Genomic DNA, 25,511 nt, shown 5'->3' with positions numbered 1-25,511 from the left:
TAAAAGGCAACAGGATCAGTGATAATTTAATTAGGCTTTATAAGGGTCTACTGCTGGCATTTTGTGAGCCGTGTGAACGTACAGCTGATAAGTCATGGAGATCAGCTGGCATTGCAGTTCCACTTAATCTTGTCTCTTTTTATATTAAATTATAGCCATAATTTCAGTGCAGCTCTTTTTTAATATCCCTTACTTTCCTGAAGTTTATGTCATTTCAAGAATACTTGTACATGAAGTACAGTATGAGCATGAACCCGCACGGAAAAGGTCACTATGAATAAGTGCGTTATATCTTTAATGCTTCGTTAGTCTTACTCTTACTTTTGATCCTTGCATTTCTGCGCAAAGTACTTCTTCTTCACGATCTTTAACTCTTCGTGCAGTTGCTCAATCTCTTTCTTGTACTCCATTGCCTGAGACTTGTACATGTTGACTTCAACTGACAGCATCTGTAAACGAAAGAGGGACAATTCAAACAACTAATGGGACAATCCACAAAGCATGGTAATATTACTGTAAATGGTTTATTCATTATACTGTAATTTGGTCTTTACAAGCATGTTCATTGGGTATTTAATCAAATGTTACTCCGGGACAACTAATTTTGGGGTTTTAGTGGTGAGATGAACTAAATTCTGCATTACTTTTGACTGCTTAGCGACAACACATAATTTCATTTAACTATAAAAGTAAGAGATAAAAGCCCAAAGGGTATTCTGATATCCAAATACAACACACCAATTTCTTTACAATAAACTACATTAACACTTGATATTGTTGATGTCTCTAGTAAGAATGGATGATATTTTTGCAGCATTGTTGTTTAATTTTTGTCTAACCCTGATGGACGTTTTCAATTATTTTTCATAAATAAAGTCAGGAAATTGGTTTGACCATGCAAAGCCTTCTTGAGGCTTCTCTTTGGCCGTTGTCTTGCGTTGAAATGTATATCTTCACACCAGAGTCAGTTCAGCTCTCTTACTTTCCTTATCTTACCTTGCTGGGGATAATTAATTGTGGTTCCGTGAACCATAGGAACATGTAGATAATCAAATATACCCTTGTATATCATTAAACCATATGGTTAAGTTCATGTAGCTTTTTTCCATTAGCTCGTTGGTCAGTAATTATTTCCCTCAGAACTTTTCAATCGGAAAGGACAACAAGAGCAATTTGTCTTTGGATGCTTTTTTGCAGAATTTCTATCTAGAACTTGATTGGTTTTTATGCATTCAAAAATAAAAAGACATTTTGATGATGCTTACAAAATTCCATAACTGGTCCATGTTCACAGAATGGAAAGCTAAAAAATGATGAATCACTTTTTCATGTAATATGGCTTGATGCCATTTTGGCCTTGAAACGGTAGGTGTAAAATTAGTTAATTGTGTGTATTTAAAATGAATAAGCAATTTGAACTTATAGAGTAATCTTCATATGAAAATGTAGAAATTGATAAATTATAAGATTGAAGGTAATAGTCTAGGTTTACGTTAGTAAGTCTGATTGTGTAAACGTACAGAACACACACTAATGTCGGACTTGAATTCATGGGACTTTGTGTGTGTGTGTGTGTGTGTGTGTGTGTGTGTGTGTGTGTGTGTGTGTAAATGCTCATATGAATGATTGACACTCAAATTTATTCATGTTCAGCTTGACAAATGAGGCCTTGTTTGCAAATTTGATGTGGATCGACTGTAGGAACTGAAAGTATATGCAATAACAAACACAAAATTTGCCTGAATGCTTATTTCCAGTGTTGTATAAAGTACTAGAAAGCAATACTTGAGTAAAAGTACAAGTATCGTACTAGAAAAAGACTTTGGTAGAAGTGAAAGTCACTTTTAGAATATTACTCAAGTAAAAGTCTTAAAGTATCTGATATCCCTGCTGAAAAATCCAGCATATACCAGCATGAATTCCATGCTGGTCCAGGCTGGTTTTTACTGGTTCATGCTGGTATAGTGCTGGTATAATGCTGGTCAGTGCTGGTATAGTGCTGGTATAGCTGGGTGGCTAGCATAGTCATGGTGTTATCAAGCAAAACGGAGCTGGTGTAGCTGGTTAACCAGTATGATCTTGCTGGAATGAGCTTTATGGGAACAACCTTTATTTTTGCTTGTGTATGTGTCTATGTAACACATTAATATAAGATTAAAACAGAATATATTGGAATATATTTAATTATAAGTGTGTTATTTCTTTTTGCTCCCTCTTTTGAATAAAGAACTGAAATAACAAAGCTCAAAAAGCTTTGAATAACAAAGAATAAAAACATTTAAAAAATCGTTCGTTAGGGATTAAAGTGTCTCCACAAATTAAATATAGTAATACAACAAATGTTGACTTCCCAAGCTCCATGAGGGAAGCAGCATATAAATCATACAGAATGATGGTTTTTGCAAGATACTTATTTTTGCAAGATATATATATATAATCCATTTGTCTCAATTAAGAAGCAGTTAAGTTGTTTGTCTATTTTATTAGTAAAGCGGTAATGTGAAGAGATATTACCCTGCATCAGCGTTGCCATGCAACCTTTAAAGCAACTATGTTCACGAAGGTAAACGTAGTTCCTGCACTTTCCTAAAATAAATCTCGCAATGCTTTCGACTACATTATATACCTTACAGTGTTTGTCGAAATTAGTATAAGTGCACGTGTTCCACATCATCTTGTTTTTGCCACTTTAATTAGGATTTTGTTTTGGGGTAAAAAAAAGCTTCCGCTTCTACACGACGAATCTGCTGATCACTGGGAATCAGAATGTTTGCATACGTGAAGTACCTGGATGACTGCTGCATGGCAGTTGTTTCAACTAGCGAAATTAAGGACATTAACTATGACATGTTTGACCAAACTCAGGTTTATTGGGTACGATGGAAGCAAGACTTCTTCAGGGCACAAATACTGATGCTTAAAGGTATGTAACTTAAGCAGTAGCTGTTTTATCGTAACTCGTTCACTGCACAATATAAACAAATGAGTGATATATAGTTTTGTTTCTTATTTTGTTTCTATAATTTTTCAGAGAATAAAGAAGACTGAGCAGGAGTTGTCTAAAGGCAAACGACTCCGGGTAGCACCTCTTAAAAAATACATGGTCATCGCCACCACATACTACTTTTTCCTCGCGAAAAAAGGGAGAGTGCAGGCTAAGACCAAAAATGTGTGTTGTAAAGGTTATATTGTGTAATGTTATTTGTGCACGTGTGTAAATTACAGTGTGATGGCAAATGTCATTGTCCAATAAATATTTTAAACAAACTTATATATATATAAATATATATAAGTTTATATTTATATTTATATATATAAATATAAATATATATATAAAGAAAGCCATGTAAATGATAGGAATATCCAGAATGTTTTTTCTTTATTAAAAAGTGAATTACAATTCTCTAGAAAATTGTCTTGGTCTTTATTTAACTATGAATATGCACTGAAATGTGATATGTAACAAATGGGTTTGTTGTGGTCTTGCTGGGATTATACTAGCATCCAAAAGACAACATATGTTGACCAGCACACCAGCATCCCAGGCTGGTCGGCCAGCACACCAGCATCCCAGGCTGGTCGGCCAGCACACCAGCACCTAATGCTGGACCAGCATACCACCATCCCAGGCTGGTCAGCCAGCACACCAGCAACCAGCACCTAATGCTGGACCAGCATACCACCATCCCAGGCTGGTCGGCCAGCACACCAGCAACCAGCACCTCATGCTGGACCAGCATGCCACCATCCCAAGCTGGTCCCAGCATGCAAAACATACCTTATGCTGGACCAGCAATGCTGTTTTTTTAGCAGGGATATACTGTACTTAGGTATCAAAAGTAATTTTCTGATATTTAATGTACTTAAGTATTTGAAGTAAAAGTAAAAAGTAAAATTTCAGTGATTTTCGGTAGGCATAAGAGGCACTTCATCCGGTAGGAAGAATCTTTCATTCCAATGTACAGAAACATTACTTGCAAATACGGCCACGGGTGTATAACGTTATCTTCTTCACCCTGTTCACCGAGTTAACCACTATCATCAGGGTGGTCGTCTACGATAACGAGAGGTCATCCAGTAGGTGCTTCCATGGTGGTTTCAGTTGTGCTTCGTCCTCCTTTGGCAACATTACGCTGAAATAGAGCGTGTGGAGCGTAATGCAATCTAGGAGCAGTGATTCGCCAAACCTCCCTTATTGCAGTCGCACACGTTTCTTCTGATTTTATTTTGTAGTAACGAGTAACAAAGATGCTTAATGGAAATATAGCGGAGTAAAAGTTTACATTTTATCTAGGAAATGTAGTGCAGTAAAAGTGAAAGTTGACATAAATTTAAATAGCGAAGTAAAGTACAGATACGTGAAATTTCTACTTAAGTACAGTAACAAAGTATTTGTACTCCGTTACATTACAACACTGCTTATTTCCCCTCACTGCAGGTGAGCTCTATGTTCATAAATATTTGTACTTTTATTATACTAGTACATTTTGACCAATCATATAAGTTGTTAATGGGGACCTTGCATTATGATGGAGTACAGCTAGTATAAGGTCATTTAACAAAAATACAGTAGATGTAGCAGTCAGTTCTGTTCAGTTGTCTCTCTGAATCATTTTAGCAATTTCCAGCTGCTACATTGAGTGGACTCTGGCAATCATCAGGTTTCTGTTTCTCATTTCCTGTTTAAGTCTGTGCTGTCTATCAAAATTAAAACTTTCAGTTGAAAAGTGAAAAGGAAAAATGGAAAGATACAGAGGAAAGAAGAGGGGAGGGACTGAAAGTGTGTTTGTGTGTGTTTGAGCGTTTTTGTGTACTGTATATAATGTTTAATGACTGAGACAAAGGCAGGTTGAAAAGAAAAAAAGCAGAAAAGGTCCCAAATGTGTTGTCTAGCCGAGGGATCTGTCAAGTATCTGCAGAATTGAATAGGTTTCTGTGATGCAAAGCGCCTCTTCTTATTACAAAAAGAAAAAGAAGGTGGACTAATTCAGCAAGTTTCATTTAACAGGTTTATTTAGGAGCCTCAGCATTCAGCTGGTAAATAAACAGGCCTGCGCTCATAATGGAGCTCAGAGCAAGAGTGCTGATGTAAGATCAGATTTAGCCATAGCCATAAAAATCTCGCCGCAAAGCGTAAAGCTGAGCCTGCAGCAGCACTTCTGAATGGGACTGAATTGGACTCCTGGGCTCATTCTCTGAACAAATTTGCTGAACCAGATTTCGTTTGACCACTTACAAAAAACCATAGGAGGAAAACTGATCCATGAGCAGTGCTATAAAGTTAACACATAAAGTCTGGCCTTAAGAAAAATAGACACATGTGAATAAACTTTTCAAACACACACTCATGTATATCAAAAACAGGAAATATTAGTGTGTGTAATATTAGGTAATTACATTTAGTTTCATTTACTATAAAGATGTTTTTTTAGTAGTAAATGATTTACTACTAAAAAAAGGTGTTTTAGCCAAAACAAGAAGGTTGTAACAATACTGTGTTTTAAGGTGAACTGAAAGCTCTAACTGCAGCAAAGAAATTAGAAATGAGGCTTAATTTATGAGAACAACTAGAAATCAATAGAAAACAATACTTACAGTATGTACCTGTGTGGTGCTGCAAAGCATTTACCCCTTATCTCCCGTCTATCTTACCTGTTCCAATATCCTGAGTGATTGTTACATTTGTTACTGTTCTTACTGTATCTTAATATCAGTTAAGATTTGCTCTAAGAGGCCATCAACCCTGTGGTTCTCTGTTGGTTTCTCATATAACATTTGTGATTATCTGTCTTTCAGAACCTACAGATTAGTGAAAGGAGATTGTTGCATCCAGGTTTCTTTTTTTGTGATGAAGGAATTAGGTCAACCAAAAAGCTACAGTCGCAACAGAAAATCCCAGACGATGTTAGTTCTAGCCATTTGTGACCAGGCACAGGAGATCTTAATTAGGCAGAAGGGTAACTAATTATTCATTCCCATGATAGAGAGAATGAGGGGTGAGCACAGAGAGGGGGAAAAAGTGGGAAAATGATTTATGATCTGATAAAAGCCCGACGTTTTGAGGTGGGAGCATGAGGGGGAGTGCAGCTCAGAGTGGACTGGTTATTCCTTTAATAGTGAAAGAGTAAATCATGCAGAAGGGAGAGACAAAGAAGAAAAAAAGGAGAGGAAGTACAAGAAAGAGAGACTCAAACCTACCATGAGCTGTTTGTTCTTTTCCTTCAGTGTTTGCTGAGTTTTCCTGAGTTGTTTGGCTGCCTCTGGACCGGGCATACGAGCTAATTTGTGCTTCATTTCAATACACTCCTTCTCCTTCTCCTACACACACACAAAACACAGACTGTACTGTACAAATACTGTACATTCACAAAAAAGTGTTAAATAATTGTGTGTTAATAAGGTACAAATCTACATTAAATGCTCCCCAGCTCCATCAGATGGATATTAAAACCCTAATTTCAGCTATGAATATTCTTACATTAAGTATGCACGAGAGTGTTTTCTGTGCAAACATACTCCATTAAATGAACTCTTCAGAGGACTGATGGTGAAGCAGACAGCCTGGCATGGCTTTCTATTTAATATATCAAAAAATATTACAGTTCCATCTAGGCTATATTTTATTCTTATATTGTAGAGATTTTCTGTACTTATAAGAAGCTTCATGCCAAACATTAATAAATAATGTTTTCACATAAACAAATTAAAGAACAGATTCTGTATATAAAATGAAAGGTTTCTCTGTTTATTTTTATTTCTATGTTAGTCAAACCACTGAAGACTGGTTAAATGATATATCTGATAAAGGTGTAGATAAAGTTAGCGTTAGGTGTCATTTAATATATGAAAAATGTAACTGCTGGCAAATTGGAAAATGATGACCAACCGACCGACCGACCGATGTGGTCATAATTGTCTTTTCTCTAATGTCAAAAAAGTTTGTGACCCTTTAATATTGACATGCAGTTTAGCCAACCACAAGGTTAACAGTGAGCACTTGTCAATACTAAAGATATTTGGACAAGCACTTGTCATTTAACTAAGTCAAATGTATTCAGAAAATCCCCAGGTAAGCGGCACAGCTGGAATTTAAGTGTCAAATAAACCAATTGAGGCAATATATTTCTATGAATACAGATAACACTGTAATTCAATACTTGTCAGCTCCAAAGAAATCCCACCCCAGAACTGTAGATATAATTTCAGACTAGAGACAATTATTGGACTAATATAGCATATCAGAGACATTGCTTGTCATGCTTGTCAAACATAACAGCATCAGAGTGACAGCTATTATCAGACAGCCTCCATGCATCACTGAATCATACACATATGCCTACAGCAAATTAAGCATGACCATACAAATAATAGTAAATTGGAATGGGCTCTGGCACGCCGTCTTTCTTGACTTCCTGGCAATGACTAAAACTTTTGAGTATTTTAATCATATGGTCATGTATCATTCACTTTTCAGATCCTGTTCTTTGTCACCCTCCTTCCTGGCATACATGCGCTTACACTTTCTCAACTCCATTTTCTGAAGTAGCACATCGAAATATATCCATGTATGTAGAAACCAGCTCTAGTATTTAGGTTTGTCTTAGAAACACATTTTTAAGCCTTTTTGTTTAATGGTTGATGTTCAACAGTAAATGATTGATGTAGCTCCTCATGAAGAGCTGACTTCTTATTGACATTGTCTTAAACTAGTAACTGATTTTGCAGATGGATCTATCTATAAAAGCTGTATAGTAGTCCTTTCACAAAAAAGGGGGTTGAAGAGCAGTTGCTGATGTGCATCAGTCATCGGTTAAGGCCCTAAAGATTATCTATGAAGGACCTCGAATAGTACCATAGTACCTTTTTCCATGCTCCCCTGCAGAGGATGCCTAAGGTGAAGGGCATAACCCAGGTGGTTCATGACACTATATGAATATTTTAAATCTTCCAACAGATTGGCTTTCTCATTTTCATGCACTCGAAGCTGCTCACTGTGCTTAAGAAGGAGGAGGAGTCCACAATGCTAGGTACCACAGTCCCTGTGGTTTAACAATATGCAAGTTGCCAGAAACCAACCAAGCCCCACGGACAGCAACTACAAGAAATGCATATGCCATCAATAAGGAGTTTCAGAATAATCCTCTCAGGCTTTCACTCAAGAAGGGTAGCAATGACCCCACAGTGGTACAACACAACTATTCATTCTATACAGATTGAATCCCAGTGATTCCACAGCCAACTATGGCCTGGAGTCAAAGAAAGCATAACTGTCCATGCTGTGTGGGTGGGATGGATGGCATTACTCCCACTCCTGTCTACCAGAAGGACACTAACTAATTGTGGTCTGCTCATGCTTTCCTTTGAGTGTGTCCAGCTGCCCTGTAACGTAGAATGAGCAGCAATTCAAAAAGAATGCTGTGGAGGAATCATATGAAAGCCCTCACACTTCTCAGGTGGTAAATGTTGTATGATGGGGTAACTAGCTAGAAGCTGCATGTGTGTTGCTATATCCTATGAGAAGATGTGTTGTGCTCCAAAAAATGCTCGAGGAGTTGAATAAGCTCATAGATTAATCTTGTAAATAGAAACATCAAACACAGAGCTAGGTGTTCTCTGTTCATAAACAATGGGTTAATAACAGCTGGGTGTATTCATCAATCAAACCTCATCTCCTGCAGAGCAGAGTAGAATGACAGGCTCTCTCAGAACCATGGACATAATATATTAAGGCACTCTTTCTCCTTACTGTACAGTAGGCCAGCTTAGCTGCAATGGATAGCCAGGGTGAATGACTTGAACCTTGGTTCTTAGCACTGCACTTAAGTCCCAAGACAACAAATTAAATTACCACCAGGCTCAGTCCAGAGCCCTAGGTTCAAACACCTGAACACTGGAGCTAATTTTACATTGTCTTCTACAAAGCAGGGTTTGTGCCAATGGAGTATGAGGCCTTAAGAGGACATCAGATATTACCTAACCAGTTGTCCCTTACCCTTCACCTGGTTCTACTGGTTTGACATACACCCCTGTATTACCAAGTGGGCAGTCAAGGTCACAACACCACAGCTCAGATTAGCTTAAAGGTACAGGGTAAAAAACTGAAGCGCCTTTTCCCTGACTGGGTACCAACCGACCCACACCAGTTCAGTACCGTGTCCAGCGACTCTCTAAACAGTAGAGACAGGCAAAAAAGCTACATTTACTTTAGATTACCAGCATTTGGCAGACGCCCTTATCCAGAGCAACTTACATTATCTTGTTTTGTTTTTTTTAGACAATCGAGCTATTGAGGGATAAGGGCCTTACTCACGGGCCCAAAGGTGGCAGCTTGGTGGACCTGGGATCGAACTCACAACCTTCCGATTGGTAGCCCAACATCTCAACCACTAGGCTACCACACGCTCAAACTATAAATCAAGATGTATCATAATAGGATTAAAACTCCTTTCTAACTACACTCAAAAGCCCTATACTTAACGAATTTCTGAAACATAAACCATGCACATTTTAGATATGATAAATAAATTGTCTAAATAATAAAATTGTAAAGTTTAAAAAAAGACACTCTAACTATCATGGTGAGATTATAATTTTAAAATCAATTAAAATAATGTCCAAAAGTGCAAAATAGAGATTAGACCTACCTCAGATTATTTTATGTTCAAATGCTAAGTTATTCTCTAAAGTGAAGACACATAAGAGCTGCACATTCCATTTAAACTTGTGCTTTATAATTCTATTACCTTCCCTATTCTTTTGAGAAGTGCTTGTAAAAACCTAGAGAACACTGACATGCTGCTTTCACAGCTGTAGAATATAACAATAGCTTAGTATAAGTTTACTGTACCTTGCAAAAAATTGGTTCCACTCCATGTTTCCCTCTATTTCAAAGTAAACAATATCAACAACTATAGCTTAGCTAGCTGACTTTGCTGTATTGCAGCTGTATATATTTCATGTTATAGACTTTATACTTTTCACTGTTACATCTTAAGACCAGCATGTTTTCTCGTAAGTGTAGTGGACACTGTGGTCTGTACGCGTTAGTCAATAATGAATTTACATCTTTTGGATTTTCCTTAAAGAAACTTACAGTTTTGTGGTTATCAAAGACAAATGGAAGAATAAAAAATCAACAAAAGCTTGATCCAGTTCCTGTTTAGAATGCTTAAGCTATGATCAATTGGCAGAGTTACATTTCATTATGCCATTATGCTTTCACATAAGCTCAGCTTTGGCATAACTTCAGCTTTTATCTGAGTATTAATAGCATATTCACAGATGTCACAGTAGGAATCAATCAAAAATGGAAACTGTTCAATATTAAAAACAAGGACAAACAAGGATGACCATGATCAAATGGTCATAATTAATTTTTTTGTTAAAAATACACTGTATAAGATTGTATAAAACCAAAAGAATTTGCCTGGTTCAAGATGACATATTCCTAAGTAGTGAATAGAAACTGAGTGTTTAATAAAGATGTTCTTCTTTAGAAAGCTTGTGACAGAGAGACTCTTCGCAAGGCCTTCGCAAATCGATTCTCTGAGTGACCCGACCCCACAAGTGCTTGATGAGTCATCAGCAGCCAATTGGACGTGACAGATTGTAATGGGTTAAGAATGAAAGCAGGATGTTTACCTTGAGCAGAAACTCTTTCTTCGCTACCATTTTGGTTTGGTCCATCAGGTGCTGCTGAAGAGATTGAGTCTTCTGGATCAGCTCAAAGGTGCATGGGTCACTCCCCTGCAGGGAAACCATTTAGAGGGGGAAAAGGAAAAGAGAGACAATTATAGAAAAGGAATCAAAAAAGAGCCAAGGAGACAGAATGAAAGAGTCTAATACTCTGCCCTTAAATGTGGTGCCTTTAAGGCCATTTTCCATAACCTCAGTTTCTCAGGAGCTGTGAGATAAATGTCTGATGTTTTCAACTATCAGAAGAGAACTAAGAACATGTATTTAGGCTAAGGGACACTAATAGCAAGACTAGGTGTCTTTATTTATGATCAACAATCTGATGAAATGATCTGATGCATGAGAGTATGATGCAATTTATGTCATTCAGCAATAAATTGTATGTTATAATGCCTGCCTGAGCCATACTATAAGATTTAATGGCTAGCTTTTAATCATCAATGTCCCTACAGAAAATAACTAACTAACTAAATAAATAAATAAATAAAAATTGTTAATTGTATATCTTGCTATTATTCAAATAATTAAAACAATCTTCCACAGACAGTTCTGTGCTTGTGACTTCTTCCTTAATTACCATATTTTCCGCGCTATATGGCGCACTGGATTATAAGGCACAGTCTCAATTATGGGGTCTATTTCTGTACTTAATCCATACATTAAGTCAGTGGTCTTCATGTGAGCCACACTGATAGGACAAAGTCAATAGGAGAGCCACTTTCACCGCAAAGTATGCCAAGTTATTCAGTCTTAAATAGCTTATCTGCTTAAATACAATGTACAATATTGCAATACAATAATTACTTAAAAATCATTCTTTATTATGCACCTGTCAAGGGTTCGATCCGTGAAGGACAAATAAAAATTCATCTGTCCACTTTTCTTGAAATTTTCTATGCTCATCTTGTATGCTATCTTTCTATGCTCATCTCTCCACAACCTCCGTCTCCGTCTTCCTCTCGAGTTGCGGATGAGGCATGCTCCTCATCAGTTACTTCTTTTGTCACTGTCACATTGCTTTGTTGCTGTTCATTTTGTGCACGGGTGTTATGAGAGCCATGAGGGCTCCCTCTGCTGGCCTGCAGAGGATTTGCTGCACTTTATCATCAGGACTCTATTTCCTACAATCCATTGCACCACCAACTCAGCACACCTGTTTCCTGTTCGTAATCACCTGGTCTATTTAAGCTCACTCAGAACTCTCTGATGGCGTGAAGTATTGTCAGCCTTGTTGGCATTCTGAGCGTATTATCGGTTCCGTCTATTGCGTTGTTTTGACCCTGCTTGTTTTTTGTGTTTATGAATGTTTGCTACCTGCCCTGACCTACGCCTGGATTATTGACTACTGTTTCGGATTTCCTTTGATGTTGTTGTTTGTCTGTTTGACCCTTGCCTGTTTTGGATATCGCCTAATAAACCAGCATTTGGATCTAACCTGTTTCACGTGCATGACAGCGGGATTGTTTGATAAGAAATCGATCCATTTTTTTTTTAGTCCATGTGTACAGTAAACACAAGTTGTTAACTAGCAGGAAACACAAACTAGCTTCTGGCAGGCTGCCAAAAACTGGCTATTGCGCAGAACGCAGTGAGTGAGTCAAATAATATATAAATATATTATTTGTAATAGAGCACATTCGTTTTTCTATGCTTCCCTAATTGTTTTTAATGTTATTTAAATGAAAAATAAATTTTAACCACATGATCATATCATTGTATTATTTACTGCCATGCGAGCCGCATATTAAAGCTTGGCGAGCCACAGGAGGCTCGCAAGCCGTGCAATGAGTAACACTGCATTAAGCGCACCGTATTATAAGGCGCGTGCTAAAACATACGGTCTACAAAAAAAAAGATAACGGAACTGAAAGTGAGTTTACTTGAACTTTATTCTACTATTTAACAAGACACACACACTATTTTTTTTTAATCTTCTCCCACAAATCCATCAAAGTCTCGTTGTCAGGTGGCTGTTCAACAATGATACCGGTTTCGTGAAAGCTTGGACAACATTTTAAAGCAGATACCTTAGCCCACGCTTGACCCGGCCACCTCGCTTTGTTCCCACGGAAACTCTGTTTCGTCTTCTTAACTTGGCGCAGTTCATTTTCTTGCTTCCTCCACTTCCGAACCATAGATTCACTGATGTTGAATTTTTTCACAGCTGCTGTATTCCCATTTACAACTGCGTAACTGATAGCCTGTAGTTTGAATTGTGCCTCATAAGCATGTCTCTTCACTGGTGCCATTTTCGGGGGTCCCAAACAAACGGTGTTTTTCTGGTAAGTGTACGTACTGTACGTATTACGTAATGTTCCCTGATTGGTTTATCGCTGCCAGCGTACGTAGTGGACTTATTACATCCCTATGTCCGCGGGAAATCGTCCGACAGTCAATCAAGCGAAGTGCTTACCAAAGTTGCACAACAACATTTTTACAGATTTTTGGAACTCAGTGCGCACACAAGGCGCACCGGATTATCAGGCCCACGGCCGATTTTTGGGAAAATTTAAGGCTCTTAGGTGGGCCTTATGGTGCGGAAAATACGGTACTTATGAATTACATTCAAGTATTTTAGTTTATAAATGTTAGAAGTATAACATCTAAATTGAGTTACAATTTATATGAGACACAGTCTCAATCTACTCCTCCCTGAATAATGATTTGTTGTATATGCTATTAATTATGTTTGCATTTGAGAAATGCTGCTGCAATCATAAATGATTCATCCCCAGCTTCCTATTTATGCTTTCAGCACTCCAGGACTATAATGATTGTATTTATATTCCTACAACAGTATATTGTCATGATTTATAATGGCACTATCTGGTGTCACCCAGAAGATGTGATGTTCCATTGTGAGTGTTGGTTCTACTTAAGGTTTCTTCCTCATGCCTTCTCGGGGAGTTTTTCTTGCAACTGTCACCACTGGCTTGCTCATTAGAATCTATTTGATTCTTTAAAAGGTCTATTTTTAAAAGAATTTTTAATTTAAAATCAAATGAATATTCCATTTATAAAATTAATTTACTATTTAAAATAATCTGAACCATTACATTATCCTAAACAGGATCATTAAACCCCTCCTCGAACCGCCACCTTATTGTGGTGGAGGGGTTTGCGTGCCTGAATGATCCTAGGAGCTATGTTGTCTGGGGCTTTCTGCCCCTGGTAGGGTCTCCCAAGGCAAACAGGTCCTGGGTGACAGGCCAGACCAAGAGCGGTTCAAATACCCCTTATGAGTAGTTTAATAACAAGGTCCGTGACGTCGCCCGGTATGGCGCAACCGGGCCCCACTCTGGAGCCAGGCCCGGGGTTGGGGCTCGCATGCGAGCGCCTGGTGGCCGGGTCTTACCCCACGGGGCCCGGCCGGGCTCAGCCCGAAGGAGCGACGTGGGGCCAATCTCCTGTGGGCCCACCACCTGCAGGAGGGACCGTAAGGGGCTGGTGCAATGTGGATTGGGTGGCAGTCGAAGGCGGGGGCCTCGGCGACCCAATCCCCGGACACGGAATCTGGCTCTAGGGACATGGAATGTCACCTCGCTGGGGGGAAAGGAGCCTGAGCTGGTGCGGGAGGTTGAGAGATACCGACTAGAGATAGTTGGGCTCGCCTCCACGCACAGCTTGGGCTCTGGAACCCAACTCCTTGAGAGAGGCTGGACTCTCTACTACTCTGGAGTTGCCCGCGGTGAGAGGCGGCGGGCTGGTGTGGGCTTGCTCATAGCCCCCCTGCTCAGCAACCATGTGTTGGAGTTCACCCCGGTGAACGAGAGGGTCGTTTCCCTGCGCCTGCGGGTCGGGGATAGGTCTCTCACTGTTATTTGTGCTTACGGGCCAAATGGCAGTGTAGAGTACCCGACCTTCTTGGCGTCTCTGGAAGGGGTGCTGGAAAGTGCTCCAACCGGGGACTCCATCGTTCTACTGGGGGACTTCAACGCTCATGTGGGCAGCGACAGTGACACCTGGAGGGGCGTGATTGGGAGGAACGGCCCCCCCCGACCTGAACCCGAGTGGTGTTCTGTTATTGGACTTCTGTGCTAGTCACAGTTTGTCCATAACGAACACCATGTTCAAGCATAAGGGTGTTCATCAGTACACATGGTACCAGGACACCCTAGGTCGGAGGTCGATGATCGACTTTGTGGTTGTTTCATCTGACCTCCGGCCGTATGTCTTGGACACTCGGGTGAAGAGAGGGGCGGAGCTGTCAACTGATCACCACCTGGTGGTGAGTTGGATCCGATGGCGGGGGAGGAAGTTGGACAGACTTGGCAGACCCAAACGTACTGTGAGGGTCTGCTGGGAACGTTTGACAGAGTCTCCAGTCAGAGAGAACTTCAACTCCCACCTCCGGCAGAGCTTCAACCAGATCCCGAGGGAGGTTGGAGACATCGAGTCCGAGTGGACCATGTTCTCCACCTCCATTGTCGACGCAGCCACTCGGAGCTGTGGCCGTAAGGTCTCCGGTGCCTGTCGTGGCGGCAATCCCCGAACCCGGTGGTGGACCCCGGAAGTAAGGGATGCCGTCAAGCTGAAGAAGGAGTCCTATCAAGCCTGGTTGGCTCGGGGGACTCCGGAGGCAGCTGATAGGTACCGGAGGGCTAAGCGAGCTTCAGCCTGGGTGGTTGCGGAGGCAAAAACTCGGGTCTGGGAGGAGTTTGGTGAGGCCATGGAGAAGGACTATCGGTTGGCCTCGAAGAAATTCTGGCAAACCGTCCGGCGCCTCAGGAGGGGAAGCAGTGCCCTGCTCACACTGTTTACAGTGGGAGTGGGAATCTGCTGACTTCGACTGGGGACAACCTCGGACGGTGGAAGGAGTACTTCGAGGTTCTCCTCAACCCCACCGACATGTCTTCCATTGAGGAAGCAGAGGCCGAGGGCTCAGTTGTGGACTCGTCGATCCCCAAGCTGAGGTCACTGAGGTAGTTGAGAAGCTCCTCAGTGGCAAGGCACCGGGGGTGGATGAGATCCGCCCTGAGTACCTCAAGTCTCTGGATGTTGTGGGGCTGTCTTGGTTGACACGCCTCTGCAACGTCGCATGGAGGCTGGGGACAGTGCCTCTGGACTGGCAGACTGGGGTGGTGGTCCCTCTGTTTAAGAAGGGGGACCGGAGGGTGTGTTCCAACTACAGGGGGATCACACTACTCAGCCTCCCCGGAAAAGTCTATGCCAGGGTACTGGAGAGGAGAATTCGGCCGATAGTCCAACCTCAGATTCAGGAGGAACAATGCGGGTTTTGTCCCGGTCGTGGAACACTGGACCATCTCTATACCCTCGCCAGGTTGCTGGAGGGTTCATGGGAGTTTGCCCAACCAGTCCACATGTGCTTTGTGGATCTGGAGAAGGCATTCGACTGTGTCCCTCGTGGTGACCTGTGGGGGGTGCTCTGGGAGTATGGGGTCCGGGGCCCTCTGCTAAGGGCTGTCCGGTCCCTATATGACCGGAGCAGGAGTTTGGTTCGCATTGCCGGCAGTAAGTCAGACTTGTTCCCGGTGCATGTTGGACTCCGGCAGGGCTGCCCTTTGTCACCGGTCCTGTTCATTATCTATATGGACAGGATTTCTAGGCGCAGTCGGGGGCCGGAGGGAGTCCGGTTTGGGGACCACAGGATTTCGTCTATGCTTTTTGCAGATGATGTTGTCCTGTTGGCTTCCTCAAATCAGGACCTTCAGCGTGCACTGGGACGGTTTGCAGCCGAGTGTGAAGCGGCGGGGATGAGAATCAGCACCTCCAAGTCCGAGGCCATGGTTCTCAACCGGAAAAGGGTGGCTTGCCCCCTTCAGGTTGGTGGGGAGCTCCTGCCTCAGGTGGAGGAGTTTAAGTATCTTGGGGTCTTGTTCACGAGTGAGGGAAGGATGGAGCGGGAGATCGACAGGCGGATCGGTGCATCTTCTGCAGTGATGCGGTCGATGTACCGGTCTGTTGTGGTGAAGAAAGAGCTGAGCCGCAAGGCGAAGCTCTCTATTTACCAGTCGATCTACGTTCCTACCCTCACCTATGGTCATGAGCTTTGGGTCATGACCGAAAGGACAAGATCCCGGATACAGGCGGCTGAAATGAGTTTCCTCCGCAGGGTGGCTGGGCGCTCCCTTAGAGACAAGGTGAGGAGCTCGGTCACCCGGGAGGAGCTCAGAGTAGAGCCGCTGCTCCTCCACATCGAGAGGAGTCAGCTAAGGTGGCTCGGGCATCTGTTTCGGATGCCTCCTGGACGCCTCCCTGGGGAGGTGTTCCGGGCATGTCCAACCGGGAGGAGGCCCCGGGGAAGACCTAGGACACGCTGGAGGGACTATGTCTCTCGGCTGGCCTGGGAACGCCTCGGTATTCCCCCGGAAGAGCTGGAGGAAGTGTCTGGGGAGAAGGAAGTCTGGGCGTCCCTGCTTAGACTGCTGCCCCCGCGACCCGGCTCCGGATAAGCGGTAGAAAATGGATGGATGGATGGATCATTAAAAAAAGTTCAAGACTAGGCTGAAATTAGGAAAACGGAGGATCCAGTCTGCCCCCATATTAGTTAGTCATTTGTCCTGTATTCTGAGCCAGGCAATTAAGTTGTAGGAGGTCATGCCTCCTACTCCTAGAGAAAAAATGAGAAAGAAATGGATAGAAAATGTGACATAAGATGTTACATTTGTTAACTTTGCATCATTAGTAAAGCATAAATGTTGTGTTAGCCTATACAAAGACACCTTTATTGATTTACACATGATTGCCTCCTCAATTTACTCATGATTGCCTCCCAGTAGAAACTGGTTCGCTGATATAATTTTGTGAATTGTTAGACCCAGAATCCATAAAGCTATATATTATGTAGACGGGACAAAAACAAATGTTAAGTAATGGGGCTTGAAGGGTTTGTGGATGTGATGTATTAGTAGGTCATGTGACCAAATCATGTATTTAGGCTTTATTTGATCAAATGGAATTTGATAAATTTATATCTGTAAGTGTAGTTTAAGTATGTTGATAAGTCTTTTAAATGTCATCTATATTTTACTGTTATGGTCTTATTTTGGTTTTGCAAGAGATGATAGAAAAGACAAATAACTAAAGTCCCTCCAAACTGAAATTAGGAATCCATAGGAACCTGTTAGTTCAGACAGGATGTATATAACCTGTAATATTTTTATACATGGTAAAAGATAATTTAATCTCAGGACTCCACTCCCTGAAATACTCCAAGCAGCCCAATCTGAACAGGGCTTTATACCAACATAAAGTACACACCTCCAGTCTTCTCCAGCGATGAACATTCATGGGATTTTCGAGCTCTTCTTGCAAGCTTTTATATCTTGCTCGTTCCTTAAGCAGCTCCTTTTGAATGTGGTGCACCTCACTCCTATGGACAAGACACAACAGAAAGACATAAGACACACATCTACTCATCAAAACCAAGCAAAGGCCCAAACAGCACAAAGGTTAGTGTTAAATTATGCAACAAACATCACAATGATCACTCTCTGAACCAGTTAATATGTTATATTACTGTATATAATATAATATTTGCTATACTGCCATACGAACAAAACAAAGCAATACACTATAACTGTGCCCTGAAAAAAAAAAAGCAAGAGAAATATGTAACATTTTCATAAATCTGATAGCACTTTAAACCTTGCAAACACCCAAGTGTGCTCTCTGCATCACCCACACATACATACACAAACTGGTGACGTTTGATGTAAATGCAATGTCGTTCGGCAAGAGCCTTTGACCTGCTACAGTGGTAATTCACTCTGCAAATAAACATCGTGAAAGCTCATCTGACAACTTATTAGCATCAGTGGCTCGGTAATAGCTGCTGAAAAAGCATTAAACTACTTTTTATCATCAGGAAAATGCCACAGAGGCCAAAAGGGAGAAATAAATTCTCTATTTGGTGAAAAGAAGACTATTTACTTTTTATAAGGAGGTGGTAGAGAATTTATCACATCAAAGTTGGATAAAGAGAAAGAAGCAGCACATCTGGTAAATAAGCTTGGCTGTAAAGCTATCTAAAAAGACATACACTAAGTCCAAAATGATATCACTGACGGAGCCAATGCACACAAAAAACAAATGGCCTTCATAGAGAGTTATTAAACCTATTCCATCCTCCATTTCCCATGCTACAGTATTTTACTAAAGCACATATATACTCTACCTCTACTCGACAAACAGCAAGTATCAGAGTACCATATACGAACCAATTGAGTGGCAAAAATATGTATTTCCCATTTAATCATTGTGTATGGAGAAGTTCCCACCACGAGCTGATGAGAGAACGATGAAGATAATGTGTAGCTCATTACCAGAGTGCAGTGGAACTATTAGTATGTGTATAATTTGATTATTTTAAGATAAAACTAAAGTGTGTATAGCCCAAACAAGAAGGATATTTTTACATTAAATCAAATATGAAACCTTAACGTCTCAAAAAATTAAACATGTGTGTGTACATGTGGTGGAAATTTCTAATCTAAAGATGTTTATAAGGCTTTGTCCTTCTATGCTTTTACCTTGTATCTGTAGTAACTAGAGACTGACATTGTTGTCGGTTGTTTTCTTAAGATTATGACAAGGGCAGTAGGGACTGGAGACGAGTTGTCGGGAATTAGACAAACAACTTCAAAGTAAATCTTCTAGTAGGCCTTCTAGCGGACCCTGGACTGGTCCAGATTAGCTTGATCAGGAGACGAGCATGCGGTGATTTTGAGCCAATGATTGATGAGGTTTTTGCTTTTACATATCTTGTTTACTTGAGTTCTGGCTATAAAACCTTGATGTAATCAATGATGGTGGCCCTTCAACTCTCATGCTATATGCGGAGTGTTGGGTCCTGCTGAGCAGCTAAGCACATTAAATTGTGAAACCTTTTTTAGTCTTGCCCGTGTCTACCAGTGTGATACTTTATACTTTAAATCTCTCAAACCTCAAAACTTCCACGATATATGTAAGTCACCTAGTGTTTTTCTGTTCCCGGCCTTGGTCATGGCCTTGTGCTGTCATACCTCACTAAATGAATGAAGTAAATTTTTCATTTTTTTTTTTTGCATCAGGAGTATCTGCCATACAAATTACTTTAATGAGCTGTAACTACGAGATTGATAATGTATTTAATCAAGCCTATTTACATAACCTTAGCATTTATGTTACAGCTATAACATACCATAACCCGCAACTTGTGCTCCGAAGCTGAAGTGCTTGATATTAAAGAAGGTTTAAATTCAGGAAGACCACAGTGGCCTACAGCCTGGTACTCTTCATTCACTGTGGTCTAACCTTCATAGATGAATAATGTCAATTGTAGCAGTTTGAAGGAAAAAACACCTAAGGAGAGTTGATGATGAAACTGAGGCTCTAGGTTGCTTGGAGAAGCATCCTTGCAAAACTGATACAATACTCAACCTGATATTCACACACACAACCTTTTGTTGCACTCTGGGAACTCTATCTGTCTGTATGTATGACTGTCTATCTATCTCTGTGCCACAAAATGGACTCCATAGAAGCTTTTATTCACCAAGGACCACCCAATTGGCTGCTGATTGACATGCAAAGCAACCAATCACAATTTGTTAGCATCAAGTTTATGGACTTGAAAATGTTAAAGTTTACAAAACCTACAAAAACAGGCTGGTGTGCAACCTTAGATCATTCATTTAAGAATGTCATGAAAAGTAATGAGTCTATACTGTGTACTGTGCATAATTTGGAAAAAACAATGTTAAGCTGATACTCATAAGAACTTATTGTCACAGCTGTAAACACAACAGTTTTTACAATGAGGGAAGTAGAGCATCATGACAGTTTTGTTTTGAGGTGGACTGAATCCAACTGATCAGATGACGACTTCGGAAGCATTTCCAAATTTTCTGTTGTATGCTTCAGACATTCAGCCAATGGTCCGTAGGCATAGCGTCTGAGGCTAGCTATTCCCTAACACCAGTGTTTTCTCTTTGCTATTTTGCCCTTGGTCCACCATTAATTTTTCCCCAGTTTCATTGTACTGGATCTCAGAGGCCTTTCTAGATCTCAATACGTGACCTTTAACTAACTTTTGCCTCTGTGTGGATTATATACATATTCTGTGCCACCTTATACCTAACCCCAAGATTGTTCTCACACTGTGCAGCCCAACCCTGGATAGGGTCATAACAGGAGAATTGACCTCAAACTTTTATAAGTTTGCAAACTTGAGCCCTGACTAATCTCCAATCTCCATCTCTATTTATAATTTAGGACTTGCATATCCATATTCATGAAAAGCTTTTTTGCATATTCTTGAGTTTTCTTGAGTTCTGTTGTTCCACTGAGTCAGAGTCACTCTGTGTTTTCTTGAAACTTGTCTTTGCCTATTTTTATTGCTGAACTCCTATGCTAGAGCAGAGTGTCAGGACTGAAATGGCTTGTGCTTTTAATTTAAACATGGATTGTTCGAGCATGACTCGCAGGAACCTATCAATACAGTCGCACACCAAATACATCTTCATACTTGGAATGATATTCATATAATATATTCATATATAATACAATAATATTCATTTTTAAACTAAATGAACAAAGCATAAAAAATGAGCTTTTTCGATCATTTCCTCATCGATGAACCAAACACAAGGGGTCTTGACATTTAGTATCTAGTCCTATAGAAGAGATGTTGTGTAGATTTGTGATATATTTCATGAACATTGAACATTTTCTAGAAACTGAAAAGGACTTATACAATTAAATAATTTAAATGGTGCTATCAAATCATCAAAAAGCAGCATGATCTATATGATCCCTACCCAAAAATAGCATCATTGGCCAATTTATCAACATTATGGACAAGTAGGATATGAAATATAACCAATAAAGAATTCTAATTCAATAATTCAAAAATGTTTAATAAGAAAACTGTTGAAGTTATTCTGTAGTATATCCCATTGTTGTTTTATTGTCTTATTTAACTAAATAATATTTTTATATTGGCTTTTTGTTTTGCACTAGCTTTGTTGGCTATGAAGATAATTTATGCATTTTAATTGCAGTGTTGGCAAAGTGCTTATTTTTCAACCATCAACGCTCCAGCATCAGAGGCGAAAACCTACTAAATACATCAGTGCCTCCAAACTGAAAAGAAGTCATCAATCTTTCCTTGTCAGTGTCATTATTCCTTTTGATATTATAAATAAATCAGTGTAGGTGAGGGCTGGGGAGTTTGGGAGTGTATTCCGTTAGTATTTCTAGTATTTCAGCTTTCATTTTTCATATACTCTTCGATCTGTCATTCAGTTTCAAATCAAGTGTTCACCTTGAAATGCAGGGAAACTGTGAAGCAGAAAGAGTGACTGAGAAAGAAATGTGGTCGGATTGATTCATTGAGAATGACAGGGTTCGTATGACTGCCTTAAACTTTAATCAACACCTTTCCAATGTCCAAAACATAAGCGTGTATACACACATATATATACACACACACACACACACACACACACACACACACAAAATCAATAAAGTGGCATAGAAATTAAAGTGTGTGTGCTGAAAGAGATTTGATTTTTTGTTGTTGCTTTTTTTGCACTGACCTCTTTCAACAGAAGCAGCAAGAAAAGAAGAGGAGTAAAATATGTTTTTGCATATTGCGGAAACATCAATCAGAAGCAAAGAACCGTTCTATTATGCCATTTAGCCGACTCCCTTACCCAAAAACAACTTGCAATTAAGCGTATATAAAAGCAATTGAAAGCAGAGCAATCAAGCCGGAGCAAATACTGGAAAACACATTTGCTGAACCCTCTCCTACTCAGCCTCCTTCATTGAACCAACATCAAGCACTTGCTCTGAGGACATCAGAGATTGAAGATTTTAAAAAAGCTCTGTGTGTGTGTGTGTGTGTGTGTGTGTGTGGTCATGCTGACCAGAGACAGTTATGATCACTACAAGGTGCTTTAAAAAAGATTTAACACAATGAAAGTCAAGGATCTATAATCAGCATGTCATCCAAATTTTTTCCCAATCTTCAGCTTTCCACTTTCAGCACATTTGTACCCACTGTAGCCTCAAATTCCTGCTCTAATATGTTCTTCAATTTCTGAAGAATATCCACCTCAAGGTTTAATGTTTTGTGTTCTGAGATGCTTTTATGCTTTTCATGGCTTTAAGTAGTGGTTATTTGTATTCCTGACATCTTAAACTTCAATTACTAACTTCTATTTGCAGGAACCTTTTTTGTTGTTGTTGTTGGTTGTTGTTGCTTGTTTTTTATTCTTTATTCTCTAGAGAGTGTTGTGGAGATCAGGAGTTGCTGAAATACCAGGGGTCCCATTTATAAAGCGTGCGTACGCACAAAACGGGGCTGGAAACGTGTGTACGCCAGTTTTCGCGCAAAGATTGTGATCTATAAAAAACAAACTTGATGGGAAAATGTGCGCACCTTTAAGCAAACTTTGAGACGTGCGTACGCACATTCTAGAGACAAAGGGAATTGGCGACACAGATGGTGAGGTCGTGAACGATTGAGAAGAACAATTATAAGAATTAATGACATTTAATTTTCACTCCATTTCATACGTTATATCCACATTATCATGAAGATTAAATCCAACAGTGTTATTTGTGCCGATTGTTTTAGGCTATATACATCTAGTAAAATCCAAACGTAATTCAAAATGTATTAAAAATAAAATAATAAAAATAATAATAATAATAATCAGCGTTACTCCGTCCAGGGTGTATCCTGCCTTGATGCCCAATGATGCCTGAGGATAGGCACAGGCTCCCCGTGACCCGAGTAGTTCGGATAAGCGGTAGAAGATGAATGAATGAATGAATGAATAATCAGCGCTGCCTTACAGCCACATTGTCCACAACGGGAGCGCAGGAGGAGATGGCGCGACTACATGTGATACAGAATAGCATGAAATACCCTTTTATTAGAGAACTGCAGAGCACAGTGTAAAAACGAAATATTTTCCTTAATGTACATATATCATAAAATGTCAAAGTCTGCAAATACAGTCATGAAGCACAATCGCTACTCATCATCGGTCCTAACTATTATGGTGTTCATTACAAAACCGTCATGAAGAAGCATGTGTTCACTATAACATTTTCGCCTTAAATTTATTACGACAAATTAATTCTGTGATTTTGTCAAGGTGTTAACGATCAGTCTAATTGTTAGAAACATATAAATCCTCTGGTGACCCGGGTATGTAATGCTTCATGATGGCACTGCTGGCATTGTTGGAGGATTACGCCAATGGCAGAATAAGGAGAGAACGAGTTTTCAGGGACCATGATGATTTCCTGGCCCATTATGATGACTGGCTAATAAGCCGATTGATTCTCTAGAGCTGTGCTCTTAGATCTATGTGCTGAATTGGGTCCAGTATTAGAGAGGGCAACATGCCGGAACCATGCCATCCCAGTCCAAATACAAGTCCTCACCACTCTGGGGTTCTTGGCAACCGGCTGTTTCCAGCGGGAATTGGCAGACAGGTAAATTATTTATATAAAAAAACTATAAGTAATCCTCAACTTTGTCTCTAGGACCTTTTTGTATATGAAATAATTCTATTGGAATCTATCATCCCTATAGGTCTGGTATAGCACAGCCGTCCCTGAGTGCCATAATATCTGTCGTTTTGAATGGTACTTAATATGGGTAGTCAATACATCAGGTTCCCCTACAATGTGCGAGAACAGGCCGAAATTAAAATGCAATTTGCAGCAATGTCTGGTTTCCCAAATGTAATCAGCGCAATTGACTACAGTCATGTTGCTATAAGGGCACCATCTGAAAATGAATTTGCTTATGTTAATAGAAAGCATGTGCATTCTATTAATGGGCAAATCATATGTGACTCCAACATGACCCTCACAAACATTGTGGCACGCTGGCCTGGTTCAACACATGATTCCTTTATCTTGACACATAACGGTGTAGGGAACAGACTAAATGCAGGCGCAGTACGTGATGGCTGGCTTCTTGGTGAGTTTAACAATATTAAAAAGTAGAAACTGTAACAATTTTGTTTTTAATATAATTATAACAATGTTGCTTTTAATATAATTATAACCTGTAGGCGACAGTGGCTACCCCCTGAGACGTTGGCTCCTCACCCCATTTTTAAACCCGCAGAGCACAGAGGAAACTCATTATAACGAGGTCCACTCTCGTGCCCACGCAGTGATTTGCATTGACTATTTATGGTTAAAAATGGGTGTGTACAGGGCGGGATATGAGGCTGGTTCACGTATGCAAATCTGTGGGTGATCTGTGATTTATAAAGGGAACATTGCTTAGAGGAGTGCGTACGCACGGTTTTATAAATCGGAATTTTTTTTGGCGTATGCCATTTTTGGCTTTTGGGCGTACGTAAACTTTTAGTAGGGATCCTACACACAGTTTTATAAATGAGACCCCTGAACCGTCAACCATTCCACAGTCAGCGTTGAATCTGGGTTAGTTGGTTTTTATCAAATGTTCAGCATTTTCAACAATGATTCCAAATTAGTGCATAAAAATTGGAAAGATTTCTTTAGAAGGTTTTCTTTATAAATATTGCATCTACACTTATTTTTCTCTATGTTCACTGATATTATGCATTATCCTTAACTGCCTCTTTCCTAAATCTGTTATAGGTTATGACTATGATTTTACTAAGGCCACAAATGGGAAAAAAGCACTGGTACTTACATATTTCTGCCTTGGGCAATGGCACTTAAAAGAACTTCATATATTCACTTTTCACTCACTTGTCACCCATTTAGATTTCAGATCCAGTAACAGATATTTGAACTTCATGCTTAGTCGATAAGTGTGCCCAGTGGAGCAACGGAGTAAAACCTTCTGATTG

The 25,511-nt window shown here is 40.2% G+C and overlaps 1 protein-coding gene across 1 annotated transcript in view; it reads right to left on the bottom strand.

The window, feature by feature from the left end:
* Positions 1–317: 317 nt before the first annotated feature.
* Positions 318–25,511, bottom strand: part of LOC132842443 (cilia- and flagella-associated protein 58-like) — a 164,673-nt gene continuing 139,479 nt past the window's right edge. Inside the window, exons 14-17 of the mRNA XM_060865117.1 lie at positions 17,917–18,028; positions 10,642–10,746; positions 6,199–6,318; positions 318–449 (exon numbers count right to left, since the gene is read on the bottom strand). Of these exons, the coding sequence (XP_060721100.1) occupies positions 318–449; positions 6,199–6,318; positions 10,642–10,746; positions 17,917–18,028 (469 nt within the window). The remainder of the gene's footprint in view (positions 450–6,198; positions 6,319–10,641; positions 10,747–17,916; positions 18,029–25,511) is intronic.

Source organism: Tachysurus vachellii, chromosome 3, assembly GCF_030014155.1.
Source record: "Tachysurus vachellii isolate PV-2020 chromosome 3, HZAU_Pvac_v1, whole genome shotgun sequence".
Lineage (NCBI taxonomy): Eukaryota > Metazoa > Chordata > Actinopteri > Siluriformes > Bagridae > Tachysurus > Tachysurus vachellii.
This window is presented reverse-complemented; position numbering and strand designations above follow the sequence as displayed.